This window comes from Symphodus melops, assembly GCF_947650265.1.
Source record: "Symphodus melops genome assembly, chromosome: 7".
Lineage (NCBI taxonomy): Eukaryota > Metazoa > Chordata > Actinopteri > Labriformes > Labridae > Symphodus > Symphodus melops.
In genome coordinates, this window is record NC_136697.1 from 13796198 (window position 1) to 13810274 (window position 14077).

Consider the following 14077-nt stretch of genomic DNA (forward strand, 5'->3'; position numbering starts at 1 on the left):
TGAAACCACCATGAAACGATTAATAATTGATCAGTTTGCCTATTGTAGCTTATCACAACAAGGCCTGGGTGCGGTTTACACATCGCCCCAGCCGCGCCTTTTCCTGTCACAGCGGAACGGTCGTGCGTAAGGACGGCGGGTCAGCTGACAGCTATCAGAGCACCGGGAGGAAGCAGCGGAATTAGCGGCTGTGTGAGGAGTGGACTGACATCGACTGTAACCAAGGATAACGGGGAGCAAAAGACCGGTGGCGGTCGTGAGAGAACAAGGGTAAGCTTACGAAAGTCATGACGGTAACATTTCTCGTCAAATGTATCGGGTACAGTCTGGTAACCGTTTCCGAGCAGCCGGTTCAACCGTTTCAATGCTAACCGTTGAACCGGCTAACATTAGCAATGTTAGCTGCCGCTCCGTTAGCTCACGTCAAGCACGCAGCAGCAGATTGTACGTAAACGGAAAGTGGGCGATTTGTTACCGTCAAAATAAAAGCATGCAATTCATAAAGTCTACATTTTTAAACTGTTGGCGTAATTGTCAAACATCCGTTTGGTTTTTTTTCTAAATCTGTAATGCAGAGTAAGCGAGAATAAGTTTCATTTGATTTGAATCTATAGTCAAGCGGTCTCGTTTTCTTTTCACCGGAAGTCAATTGAACATTGTGCATATGGCTCCGTGCTGGTTTGCTGAACATCGCCGCCAGCTAGCCTGCTATCGTAAGCTAAATTAGCTAGCTATCTCTCACTCGGTGTATTCTCCATCACTTTGATCTTACCTGAAGGTCAAGCCTCCATCAACACTAAAGCCACTTTACAATAATGTAAAAACTCAGCGTCACGAGTAAACATTTCTCTTAACTTTGCAGCGAAAACGGAAAATATAAAAAATGTATGAACGATAGGAAACGGACTGAGCGAGCAGACATCTTGACTTCGACCAATAAAACGACAGATTAAACCCACTCAAGTCGTGTTAATTCTTTATTCGGTCTCGACATGGGACTGTTATACGTTAAAAAATAACAATGTAACCAATTATGAGGAAATGATGGTGCAATTTGATCTCTGTAAACCCCGTTTGTTTAAATTGTCTGGCCTCTGTCTTAGAGGAATTTAAAGCATGTCCTTCATCCTCCCGGGTTTCCAGAAGCTTCATTCTTGAATGGGAACACATCACTAGGATGTTTGTTATCTAGAGGCATTTGGTGCCAACTGTCACACGGATCTACTGCATGTAGATGAATATGACAATATGTTTCATACTCTGGATTTTATCTTAACCCTCACATCTGGTGTTAAAATGCAACCTAGTAAGATAAACAGATTTGTATGTAGCTACCTGGTGGCATCCTGCTTCCCACTGAAGGCTGCTAATCTGGTGTTAATCTCACTTTGGAAAGAAACGAGGAATTGGCTGTGAAAGAGGTGGCAGTGGAGTCCCTTTTGGATTTTTGAAAATGGTTATTATAGATTTATTTTTGCAATGATGATTATTGAATATAAGTGTATTCACTTACAGTCTTCAAAAATGAGTCACCACCATTGGGCCAGCTGCAGGGTTTATTCAAGTGTGTGTGTGTGTGTTAGAGAGAGAGAAAAAAAAGGAGAGACAGGGAAAGCGGATGTAAAGGACAAGCGACTCCCTGTACTTGGTCACCCTCACATTTCACTGCTTTCACTTCTCTAAACCCCTCTTTCCTCTCCCTGTTTCCTTCCTGCCATCTCTGGCTCATTTTGGATCTCTTCTCAGGCGTGGTTTTGTTCCACCATGGCCAGTTGGGACTGAGGAGCCGCCACAATGATTGGAGGATTGTTCATCTACAACCACAAGGGGGAGGTCCTCATCTCCCGGGTCTACCGAGATGACATTGGGTATGTTTCAGAAGAGTAACCTTAACATGTCTACATTTTGGGTTTACTTGCTGTGTGTGAAAAGGTCCTGATCTCTTGGGGGTGGACAGCTTGGGATTTATTCTTAGGGGATGAGAGAGGATTATGTCTCTCTATTTGTCATCGCCTCTGAAATTGCTCTTAAAATAGTTACTCCAAGATTACTTCAAGGACGATGATATGCAGATATTAATGATCATTAAACTTACAATTATTTCCAATAAGTTAATGATAAAATGCAAATGACAAAAAATGTCTTCAAATTGTTCTCTCAATGTTATGAGGTAATCCTTCCATTCACTCATGCTTACCAAACCAGCTCCTCCTATTTATATATACGGTGCAACTGTATGAAAAAATCTTCCAGACTTTTCTGTGGTAATGTGAAGTTATGCCCACTTAAATCAAGTTTAAGATGTTTTTTTTAAATTTGGCACGAGTGGATGAACGTTACTAATTTCTTTCTTAAGAAGAATCACATTTTTAAAAGCATGGAAAGAATAATTAATGTCTTATATCAAATATCAAAGAAAAGATTCTAACCATCAACTTTTTAAAGGTAGAATTGTACTGATGTAAAGCTCAAAGTACGTGTTTGGGATTATTGTCTGAAAACTTTTGCCTAACCAGTTAGTAAGAAAGAGAAAATGAGGGTCAAAGTGGGCTCCTTCACGTGTGTCAGGTGAATCCACGACGATGGCAATGATGTAACTCGGTTATGTTTTCTTTCTGTCGTCTTGATTTGATCATCTCTGTCTTTGTGATATGTTGTTGTAGGTGTAGCATCCAATCAATATAAAGAAGGCCAGAACTGGTGATAAATGCCTTTAATGTCCGTCTGTGTCATTCAGCTGAGCAAAAAACAAACAATAATTACAAACGTGTTTTAACTGAGCAGCTCATTTCCTTCCTTAACTTTATAGAATTTCATACATTTGCAATAAACATTTACATAACAGAAATATTTTTTATGTAATTGTACCAACCTTGTTCCCCAATTGACTGATGCCAAAACGCTGTTTTCTTCAATGTTTCTGTACTCTTTAACTCCTTACTCTCTATCAACGTCTTTTTACTCTTCTTCGTTGCCAAAAACTACCGTTGTACCGCACTTCCGGTTAAAGGAAGCCTTCAAAATAAAAGCCCCAAAACTCCACCACAGACGAAAACTAAAAGGAGTCAAATTATTGGCCTTTATAGTAGGTCTCCATGCTTACATCCAAATGACACATTCTGTTTTGTGTAAACCCTTCAGTGAGTTGAAGGTAGGCTTTTAGTCAGAACAGACATTACCCCTGTGCCTTGTAGATCTCCATTGTGAGGCCTGATTATGTAGAGAGGGGCGAGGGTTTTCCTAGTGTTACTCACTAGGTTGTAACATAACATATAAAAAGTACAACATGCTGTGTATCATCTCTTGGGCAGTTTTTGTTGTAGCTGTAGAGTGAGGATAACAGGGAGGATGAGAATAGTCTGATTGTCTTAGAGCTGTTTAGTATTGCATCAAAGCATACTGAGCCAGCGAGGCAGCATTAAATACAGTTTAAATTAGGTTAATGTGAGGTTGGCAGGTTTGTTTAAATAAAAGAGGGACCTGTGTGTACACGGACCTGTTTAATGTTTTGTCCTGATCCCAGGCTGCGATTAGCCATGTCATTGTAATTACTTTCTGAACAATCCTTCCATGTCTAGCAGCAGCAGCACAAATGCACTGCAACCCGAGACTCAACATTATCCATTTAATAAATCATGGAGGAAAAAGAGCACTGCTGTGTGAGACTTTTCAGATACTGGCATAAGAGTATTGTGTCCACTATAAATCAGAAAATTCTGTTTTTTTTTCTCCACACACACATCCTCGCGATTACTCTGTGTGGTCCTCCTTTTGCTGCCAGAGTGCAGAATGAAACCTGATAGTGGAGAAGCGGTCATGCAGCCCTCTCTATCAGCGTCTAAACCAAGGTTGTCAAAATGTTTAATAATTTAATTTTGATACCACATGCTTTGAATTGATACAACCTCTATTATTGTTATATCCGATAGTATCAATTAGAACTAAGCTAGTGAAACAATTATGTCACCCAGAGAGAGAGAGAGAGAGCAGATGTGGTCGAGACATAGGAAGAGGAGAGAATGAAGTTATTGAAGCTGAGAAATAAGACATTTTTTTTTTCTGATTGTTTCACGTGGTTCCGCTCTAAAGAAGTTCCTAATTCATCAACATATCTGTTCAAACGTGGAAATGTGCTGGATTCAACATAACTGTGTGTTTCTGCTCTGCTCTCTGTCACACCTGCAGCTCTAATATAGCCACAACACAACGCAAACTGTTCTAATTCAAAGGTCGGCAAACTCTGATGTTTGTCTGAGGAGAGAGACAGTGATTGCCCCCCCCTCTGTTTCTACGTATTTTTATTTATCTCGACCTTCAGACTGTTGAGAGGAAGCTTTGAACCACTGCACAATAACTGACTCCTGTAACATGGGAACGAGACACCACAACACATTTCTCCTGAATTGAGTAATTATTCACAGGAAGTAATTTATTTTGGGTCTATACATTATTTTTCCTGTATAAAACACACAATTACCTTAACGAGCAACTTAAAGCTGCTGGTTTATTTCCCGGGCTTTACTCTCAGTTATGGCGCCATTCTAAACACCATGTTACTCACTCGGTCTGTGTACATGAAGCACGAAAATGTCTCTTGTGCATTTTTGTCTCTCCTCTTCTTTTACATCATCCTATGTTTCCTCTCAATCCTCCGTATCACCATTTTCCTCCATCTGTCCATCTTGGCCCCTGTAGGAATAGGTAAGAGATACTACAGCCTATCAAAGCATGACCCCTCCTTCTCTCATGGCCATCACCAATCAATTACCTCCCTGAAAACCCCGAACTGCATGCCCATTGATTCCATAGTAGGCTTTCCCAATACTTCCTCTAAGCATGAGTCACCTGTCATGACATTGCAGTGTTAAATAAACCACTGAGCTAAGACATAACAGCAGAACAATCCAGGCCAGCAACGTCAGCCACCAGAGCCTTAGAGATGCTAAAAAGAAAACCGCGCTACCAGTGCTTAAGCATGTAGTCTGAGCATGAGATGATATGATGGTCAATGTCATATTTTCAACTTTTGATTCTACCCTGATTACTTCACATTACAAAAAAGTGATCCTTTAAGTTCTAGTTTGTTTTGGGTTCTGATTGTTAAAGTTTACCCTTGACATGAGTAAAGTAACGTAAGCCGTTTTCACACATGCATGCTCCTGAAACTCTTCCGACCTGGCTGTGGAAATATGCACCTCACAGTGGGAGACTAGTCCTGTGGGGCGAGGGTCTCCTATGGCAAGACCTGATGTAGGAAAAGAAACGACGCAGTGGAAGAAACACAGTCCACAATAGAGTACTATACACATCTATATCTGCCTTTCTATCAATTCTATGTGGAGTTCAATGAACGCATTGGAGGAAGGAAAACATAACGCAGCAGTTTAATCCCGTGCACAGAGATTGTCGTGTACATGCATTCTATGCACAGTGCATTGTTTAGAAACGTCACGCCCTCTCCTATTGGCTCGAGGTGAATTCTCTGGCTTGTATCCTGCTGCTTTCTCCCATCACCTCTTCTGGACATTATGTGAAACACATATTAGGGAGCTGGCAGGAGAACTTCTGGATAAAGTCAGTGAAAAATATGGCTGTTTGCGTTCACACATGCAGCTCATCCATCAGGAGTTTTCTGCAAGTGTGAAATCCCAAATACACTGGAATCCGGTTTGATTTTGGTGGAGGTGGAAATGTGGGGAAAACAGAAAAAAAAATTAATTGAAGTAAACGTTAAGACATTTTGTATATATGTTACGGATGTCAAATTATTATTTTATTTTTTTTCTGTTTTTAAGCTGAGAGAACTTTACTTGCCATTTTACTTCAACCCTGCCTTTATTTTGAAATAAAGTAAGGAACTTCCTGTAGATCCAAGGTTATGACATTAACTTGACTGTGTGAAAAAAACTAGTTCCACATCAAAAACTAAAAAAATAACAACAAACAGGCAAAAGGAGCAGTAAAAGAGTTTGAGGTCATAAGGTGGATATTACTTTTAACTCATCAGCTGAGCTGTCAGTTTTTTAAAGTAAAATAAGACAGTCAGAGATGCAGCAGAGGCACTGTTTTTATCACTCTGACTACAGGGAGACACTGGAGGTGTATTCATGGTGCGGCTGAAGAGACAAAAAGCATGCAGTCAGTCATGATCAAAAAAACAGTTGAACTTTACACACAGGAATCAAATAAGCTTTACATAAACAAAGACAAACCAAATGAGGGCTGCCTCAGCTCCCTGAAATATTGTACTCACCTGGCCTCATGGCTGATGACCTCCTAAACTGTCTCAGTTTTGACATTTAGAGGCTTTGCAGACATCGCAGAAATCTTTGAGCACATGTTGAAAAGCTTCAAGGAAAGGTCATCATGGTGTAATTTAAAAGTGAGAGCATCAGAGACAGAGAGAGGTCATTGTTACCTACAGGCGTAGTTATTCTTATTTTAATGTAATTAAAACATTTTATACATAATATTTAGATTTTTGTTACCTACGAACAGCTGATAGTATCGTAACTATTATCTAGATGTGTAAAAAAAAGAGGAAGTTAAAAGTAGTCTTGAATTCTGCAGAGATCACTTCTTTGGTGTTCTTACAGGATTGTGCTGATGAATCGTTATTTCACACATTAATCAGGGCTGGGTTTTACAGAACATTGAATCTATGCTTTTTTTTTTTTTTTAAACCATTCGTTTAAAGATTCAATCAAACTAAATGTACAATCTTTTTTATACATTGTTCAAGTGGTTCACTTCCCATAGAGTCCTGTTAGTTAGGATCCTGTTTGGGAGCCAACCTCACCACTGAGAGTCTTCGACACCCTCTAATTATCTCCATTTATACAAAACAATTTGTGTTGACTTTTTCTGACTACACCAACACAGGCTGTTCTTTTCCTATTGTTGGAAATGTTTTGATAATTGCTGATTTTGGTTGGATTATGTTTTTCAAGGTTTTGACGAGGTTACCTGTAGAACTGAATGCTACACATTTCTACGGGATGTCACAAGGTGATGTTATCCAAACTGTGACTGTTTACCAAAACCTTGTGTTCTCCCTCTAAATGAAACATCTCTTTTTCTCTCTTCCTCTATCTTTGTCTCTCTCATCCTACCCCCTTGTCTCAGGCGTAATGCGGTAGACGCCTTTCGTGTGAACGTGATTCATGCCCGGCAGCAGGTCCGATCCCCGGTGACAAACATCGCCCGTACAAGCTTTTTTCACGTCAAGCGCTCCAACATCTGGTTGGCAGCGGTCACCAAGCAGAATGTCAACGCTGCCATGGTGTTTGAGTTCCTCTACAAGATGTGTGACGTCATGACAGCCTACTTTGGCAAGATCAGCGAGGAGAACATCAAGAACAACTTTGTGCTCATCTACGAGCTCCTGGATGGTACGTGAGGATATTTGTTGTTTCTGTGTGTCATTTTGTTAAATATAATGAGACAAATTGGACAACTGGGCAGCGCTCGAGTGAGAAGAGTCATTTTAATGGTGTACCTGAATTCATCCCATCTTATTTCATCTTCACACATTTTCCACTTACATCCACGCTTAGGGTGAAACGCTCAAATTCAGTATGATGTCATACTGCAGAGTTTCATGTTTACAAATTGTTCAAAAACGGGGAATTGTAGAAATGCTAGCAAGACAACACTGCTCCCTTTCTTTCTTTCTTTTTTTTAAAATCAGAAATGAAAAAGCAATTGATTTTGGAAACCCAGACTGACATTAGGTTCTTCTTTTAGTTAAAAAGATCTCATATGATAACCCGTTGGCTTCTGCCTGACAGCAGCTGTCTTTAAAGCTAATGTGTTTGGCTGCTAGTCAGAGGCGATCACGTAATGTTGATTACGTCTGAAATATTAGTAACTGGAAACATCTGGGCCTATTTCAATGTGTAACACTAAATTACGAGCTTCTCATGTTATTGCTCAGTGTTATCCTAGCTCACCCTTTTCCAGTGAACTTCAACTGGGGAGTGGTTCCCTCTTGACAAGAATAAACCAATGCATACTAAGTTTTGTTGCTTGACCTTAAATTGCAGTTGATTGGTCCTCCAGATTTACACAATCAGTTGTATTTTTAATTTTGGATCAATTGAGAAACGGTGAAATAAGGATGTAGATTTTTCTACAACTTGCACCCTCGACCACATCTGGACTATCTGTACACCCCGAGTGTGAAGTCAGACTGAAATGGGCAGCGATGTGGACGTTTGAGTTTGTCCCCACAGTTAAAGGGTTATCTAGCCAACTTTTTCCCCGTCATATCTCTTTACTGACAGTCATCTGTTTGTGTTCAAACAGAGATCCTGGACTTTGGTTACCCCCAGAACTCAGAGACCGGAGCTCTGAAGACTTTCATCACCCAGCAGGGCATTAAGGGACAGGTCAGTGAGACACGTTTGCTCTCGAATCCAGCGATTAAAGGAATCACATTAAGGTGCCAGTTTAATCAGGAACACTTGGCTCGGGATGGTCGGGATGTTTTTGAGAGGTGTTGGCTCAACTTGATGAGGTTTGAAGTGGCATTGAAAGTCACATAATTCATAGACCCCACATATACAAATGAGGGTTGAGTACAAACACCTGTCAATGCAACACAATTCCTCAGAGCAGATCTATGGTGTATAGTCATTCTATTAGATTTGGGTCTAATCTCTTCCTAATTCCTTTGTGTTTCACAATCCATCAGACTATTAGATAAGTACTTCACATTTTATGACCTAAATGCATAGTGCTGCAATATATATTGTGATTTGATTGTATTTATGATGACAAGGACTGCAATAAATATAGAAATATAAATAATCTTATTTCAACTTCTTTTGATCGATGACTCATGCATGATTGATGTTAGTGTCTCTCAGACTGTGAGAGGAAAGCCCTTCCCCTAATTAGCACCTGCTTGTTTCATTTAGTAAATACATTTTTGTGTGAATACCTAAGAAATGCTTGTGAATAACTTTTTTTTTTCTTCTTCCCCCGTTTCCTCCAACTTGGATTTGTTCTCTTCAAACTCCAGCACCAGGTGAGGGGGAAAAAAGAGCTCTTATCTTGAGAAAGTTTTGTCATCTGTGGAGCCCTGTCCTTTTTGTGTTGCTTCCTCCCTGTAGTGCTAATGATTCCACTTTTCATAGCTTTTCTTTCCCTTGTCAGTCTGTCAGCCCCCCTCCCTTTGTCAGTAGTGATACAGTTTCTCTGCCTGTCCCGCAGACAAAAGAGGAGCAGTCTCAGATCACCAGCCAGGTGACGGGGCAGATCGGCTGGCGTCGAGAGGGCATCAAGTATCGACGCAATGAGCTTTTCCTGGACGTACTGGAGAGCGTGAACCTGCTCATGTCGCCTCAAGGTCTGTAGAAGTGGCCTCCCAAACTCAGGCTTTCTGGCATGCACGATTCAGTCAGAACAATAAGTGACAGAAGTTGACCTCTGAGATGGTTGTGTTAATGTCTCGTCGTAAATGTCCATACACAAATACTTAGGTACAGGCTGCAACGTATCAAATCCATTTTACCAAGGTCCTGCTCTTGACTGTAAATCGTTTCAATCTCCCACAGCAGATGACGTTTCGCTCATTTTATGAAATGGTAAAAAGCTGTTTGGCATTGGCAGTGAAGATTTGGCAAGTTTTTCATGGGATCAACCCACATACTCAGCTCTCAGCTCATCTCACAAATGTGTCACCATTTCAGAGGGAAATAAACAGGTTTTCCAACAGTCAAAAAACATTGTTACAACAAAGAGAATGGACCGAACACAAATGTCAGTTTTTATGCAATGTTTCTGTATCATACATCTTCATTTGTAGATCGATTACAGTTATCACTTCAGAATAATGCAAAAGACGGATCTTTAATTTGATCTCATGCATTTAATTACTTCTAATTAAAATGAGAATGTGTTGTTGAGTTTATAGCTTTGTTGAAATAACGATGTACATATAGTATATATATCCATCCATCTATACCGCTGATCCCAGCTGTCATTGGGCAAGAGGCGGAGTACACTCTGGACTGGTCGTCAATCAATCACAGGATATTATACGTATCAGAAAAGCTAAAGACAATATCAGTGTTTCTTATGATTGCTGTCCTTTTTGTTTGAGATTTCTTGATGTAAATTTTTTTTTTCTTTTTTTTTTTTTTAATATTCTGCTCCCTTTAGACACCACAAGACAACATAATAAATGTTTTGTATATGTTGTGGAAGTTTTTTGACAGATTTTTGTCCTGTCCTCTCCAGGCCAGGTCCTGAGCGCTCACGTGTCGGGCCGAGTAGTGATGAAGAGCTACCTGAGCGGGATGCCTGAGTGCAAGTTTGGCATGAACGACAAGATTGTCATCGACAAGCAGGGCAAAGGAGGAGCGTCCGACGATGCAGGGAAGAGGTGAGGAGGGTCTGCTGACCACAAATCTATAATCTGAAATCAAGTGTGATCTGATGAGGGAGTCTAAACACAGTTTCTTAATGGAGAATGTTACTTTAATGTTATTCCAAATTTGAGGGGGAAAAAAAATAAAATCAATGAAGTGAATTGCTTGTTGAATGAAACCACCTTGTCTGTTAGCCCCGTGTCTTTTTCAATTCAATGATTTTGTCTTGCTGTTTACAACGAGACAGGCTTTACTATTTATTTCTTTTTCTTTCCTTTTGGATGCATCTCTCCTTTCTTTCCCTCTCTTTCTTTTCTATGTGCCGTACCTCAGTGATTTAGGGGGAGGAAGGTACAGTACTGACAAAGAGTCCTCACCCTCTGCCACACACACACACACACACTCAACAACACACATACACACAAAATCATACTCAACATTACAGCTGCCATGTCAAAGCCTGTAAGCACATTAAGACCCCGTACATCTCATGCACTGTTGCTCCCACCACACTGGACTCAAATCAAACACGCCCAGTGTTCTACCCAGTGGTTGTTTTCCTTCTTAGTGTTCTGGTTGGTTTGTCTTATTTCCCTGCACCGCCCTGCTTGACTTGTAGCTCCTTTGCCCTTAACACTTTAAAAAAAATAAAAATAAAGTAGTTATTTTCATGTTTTAATTTAAAACACAACTGCTTATATAAAGACGTACATTGTGTACTCACATGTTAGTTTGTATTTTTCTATTTATAAATAAGGGCATTAGCTGAGGGAGAGTAGTAGTTTATCTTTTTTTAAATTATTATTATCATGAAATATATTCAATCATGAAACGTTGATTAGTTAGGATTGTCTCTGTGTCTCTTATGTTTTTTGTTTTTTTTACTTCCCCCAGTGGGAAGCAGTCCATAGCCATCGATGACTGCACCTTCCACCAGTGTGTGCGCCTCAGTAAGTTTGACTCGGAGCGTAGCATCAGCTTCATCCCCCCTGATGGAGAGTATGAGCTCATGAGGTCAGTCCAAGTGGATTTTTTTTTTGGAATCAGTACAGTTGACTTTCTAGATCTAGCTTTAAGTAAAATATTTGTTATAAAAAAAGGGGAAAAAAAGTATGTATGAACTGCTTGATAAAATGTTCTAAACCTTTAACTTTTCCTGCTCCCCTCGTCCTGCAGGTATCGCACCACTAAAGACATCATCCTGCCGTTCCGAGTCATCCCTCTGGTCAGGGAGGTTGGTCGCACTAAACTGGAGGTTAAAGTGGTTATCAAGTCCAACTTCAAACCCTCACTGCTGGCCCAGAAGATCGAGGTAAGCCTCTGTAGAGTTAACATGGAGAGAAAAGCAGCTAAAATACGCTCACGTGTGATCGCATTGGCCTCATCTGTTTGATCCCCTCCTCAGGTGCGTATCCCAACACCCCTTAACACCAGCGGTGTGCAGGTGATCTGTATGAAGGGAAAAGCAAAGTACAAGGCCAGTGAGAACGCCATTGTGTGGAAGTGAGTAGTAGCTCTGTTTGTATATTCATTCATGAGGCACAACCAAACTGTTGAATGTTCCCTGTGACGAGTTAATGATTCACTGCTTCTGTCAGGTGTCTTTGTTTAAACTTAACATATACGGGCTTCTCTTCTGTTTAACCTCTACCTTCAACATGTAGTTTCTCTCCTGAGAGTATTAGAATAAGGTTGTTGTAGCTGAATTCAATTTGACAATGCTCCTCAAGCTTTTACTTGTTTGTGTTTAGGATCAAGCGCATGGCAGGAATGAAGGAGTCTCAGATCAGCGCTGAGATTGAGCTGCTGCCAACCAACGATAAGAAGAAATGGGCCAGGCCTCCCATCTCCATGAACTTTGAGGTCAGAATCAATTTTCCTCATTTTTCTCTCTCTCTCTCTCTCTCTTTCTCTCTCTCTACCAATTTTCTGAAACATAATTTTGTGAGATTTTTCCTAAATTAGCGTTTCTAAATGAATTGCCTGATTCCATTGAAGATCGTCTGTTTGCTCAATGCACAGCTGAGCAGAACAGTAAACAGAGTTGGCAGCTCAACAAATGGACTGGGGATTTAATGTGGTCCCAGTATGAGTCGTGCAAATCCCAGCCTGCTTACCTTATACGCTTCCTGCTCGCCTACTTTTTTTTTTTTTTTACACATTCACAGTTAAAACCTGCAAACGGGTGTGGCCTACAGCTCCCAGCATGCCCTGACGCGTCTTAACCTCTCTCCTCTGCTCTCTGCAGGTTCCTTTCGCTCCCTCTGGTCTGAAAGTGCGCTACTTGAAGGTGTTTGAGTCCAAGCTCAACTACAGTGACCATGATGTCATCAAATGGGTTCGCTACATCGGCCGATCCGGCATCTACGAGACGCGCTGCTAAAGTTCAACCCTCGCCAAGCAGCGAACTGACCACTTTTTCCTCCCATCTATCTTGTTAAGATTGCTTTTCTTCTGCCTCCCTCCCTAATTTGTCTGTCCCCTCCCCTCAATCCTATTAGCTTCTCTCGTACACCCCCCCCCCCCCCCCCCCTCCACCCTTACTCCCTCTAACTAGGTGTTGGAGACTGAATTTACATGGTAAAAAAAAAAAAGAAAAAAGTATGATATAATGCACAGATATATGCAAAATGTGAACCATTGTATCATATATATCGCGTAGTGATGAGTTAACCTGTAAACCAACTGGTGTCTGAGGAAAACAAAAAAAGACAAGTAATGCAGGTGGTACCAGGGGGAGAGGACTCGAGACAGTCTTTTAAAGGACATTGTGTTGTGTTTATTCAGTGTTATTGTTCCACTATCTACCCTCCAGTAACTTTAGAAGCTCCACAAGTCCTTGAGTTAATCTCTGGTAAAGATGATTTGTAGCTGTTGTCGTTAAAAATGAATCCTGACATAGTCCCTTTGTATGAACTTTTGTCTCTGTAGAGTTTACCCTTCAAATTAAGATGCATTGTCTGATTCTGTATTGTAGACCTGATTGATATTTGATCTGTGTTTGTGGGGAGCGGTCATGTGGATCAAAAGTGTCATTTCAAGATCTCTGTAAAGGAAGCCAGGAAAGAGGACAAACCAATAAGAGAGCAAGCTGTTTTTTGTACTTCATGGAGAGCATCTTTCCCTCGCTATTTTTCCATTGTTCGTCAAGGATAAACACGGGGGAATCATTCCAGACAGTTTAGAGGTTTGGCCCTCATCCTCATGAGTTAATGTATCCTGCACTAAGATCAACTCTGTCACACTATTTTGATTTTGAAAAGCTCTGGGTAAATCTTGCAGCGGGTGTATGCAGCGAGGTGAGGTCTCCCCCTGGTGTTCGCCTCGTCACTGTCTGCTTCTTCATGTTTGTAGCCCTGGTGACCGTTCTGTCCAATAAAATCTGACTATGTAACCAACCTGGCATCCTGTGTTTTCATTTGACTTAAGGTATTTTAGGTTGTTGAAATTCTATTGTGCCACCATTTCCTTTCTTTGAAGAAGTGGGAGGAGGGGGTCAGAAATAATGGAGTCGAGACATTAGATGATTTAGTTCATTTGTAAGTTTGGTTTCCATCCTGTTCCCTTATTGGACAAGTGTTTTTTTCCACATTTTTAAATGAAACAACGCTAAGCTGCATGGGTGAGAGAATCGGTGCTCTTTGCAGAAACCAATATCAGGATAACTTCAAATTAATCCCCAACTGTTTGATCATTTGTTT

General features: G+C 40.7%; 1 protein-coding gene across 1 annotated transcript; it reads left to right on the forward strand.

The window, feature by feature from the left end:
- Window positions 1-86: 86 nt before the first annotated feature.
- Window positions 87-13774, forward strand: LOC306826189 (AP-2 complex subunit mu-A). Its single transcript, XM_079347353.1, has 11 exons — window positions 87-270; window positions 1747-1868; window positions 7126-7391; window positions 8308-8394; window positions 9197-9352; window positions 10246-10390; window positions 11271-11390; window positions 11553-11688; window positions 11782-11879; window positions 12128-12239; window positions 12625-13774. The coding sequence occupies exons 2-11, from the start codon at window positions 1795-1797 to the stop codon at window positions 12757-12759; spliced, it is 1329 nt and encodes a 442-aa protein (XP_079203479.1). The 5' UTR covers window positions 87-270; window positions 1747-1794; the 3' UTR covers window positions 12760-13774.
- The last annotated feature ends 303 nt before the right edge of the window (window positions 13775-14077 follow it).

What these genes read in the sequence shown, in the direction of transcription:
- LOC306826189 (XM_079347353.1), top strand. Translation starts at nt 1,795, where the DNA reads ATGATTGGAGGATTGTTCATCTACAACCACAAGGGGGAGGTCCTCATC. An exon ending in TGCTGGCCCAGAAGATCGAG is followed by an intron (nt 11,689 to 11,781) that starts GTAAGCCTCTGT and finishes TCCCCTCCTCAG; the next exon opens with GTGCGTATCCCAACACCCCT. An exon ending in GAGAACGCCATTGTGTGGAA is followed by an intron (nt 11,880 to 12,127) that starts GTGAGTAGTAGC and finishes GTTTGTGTTTAG; the next exon opens with GATCAAGCGCATGGCAGGAA.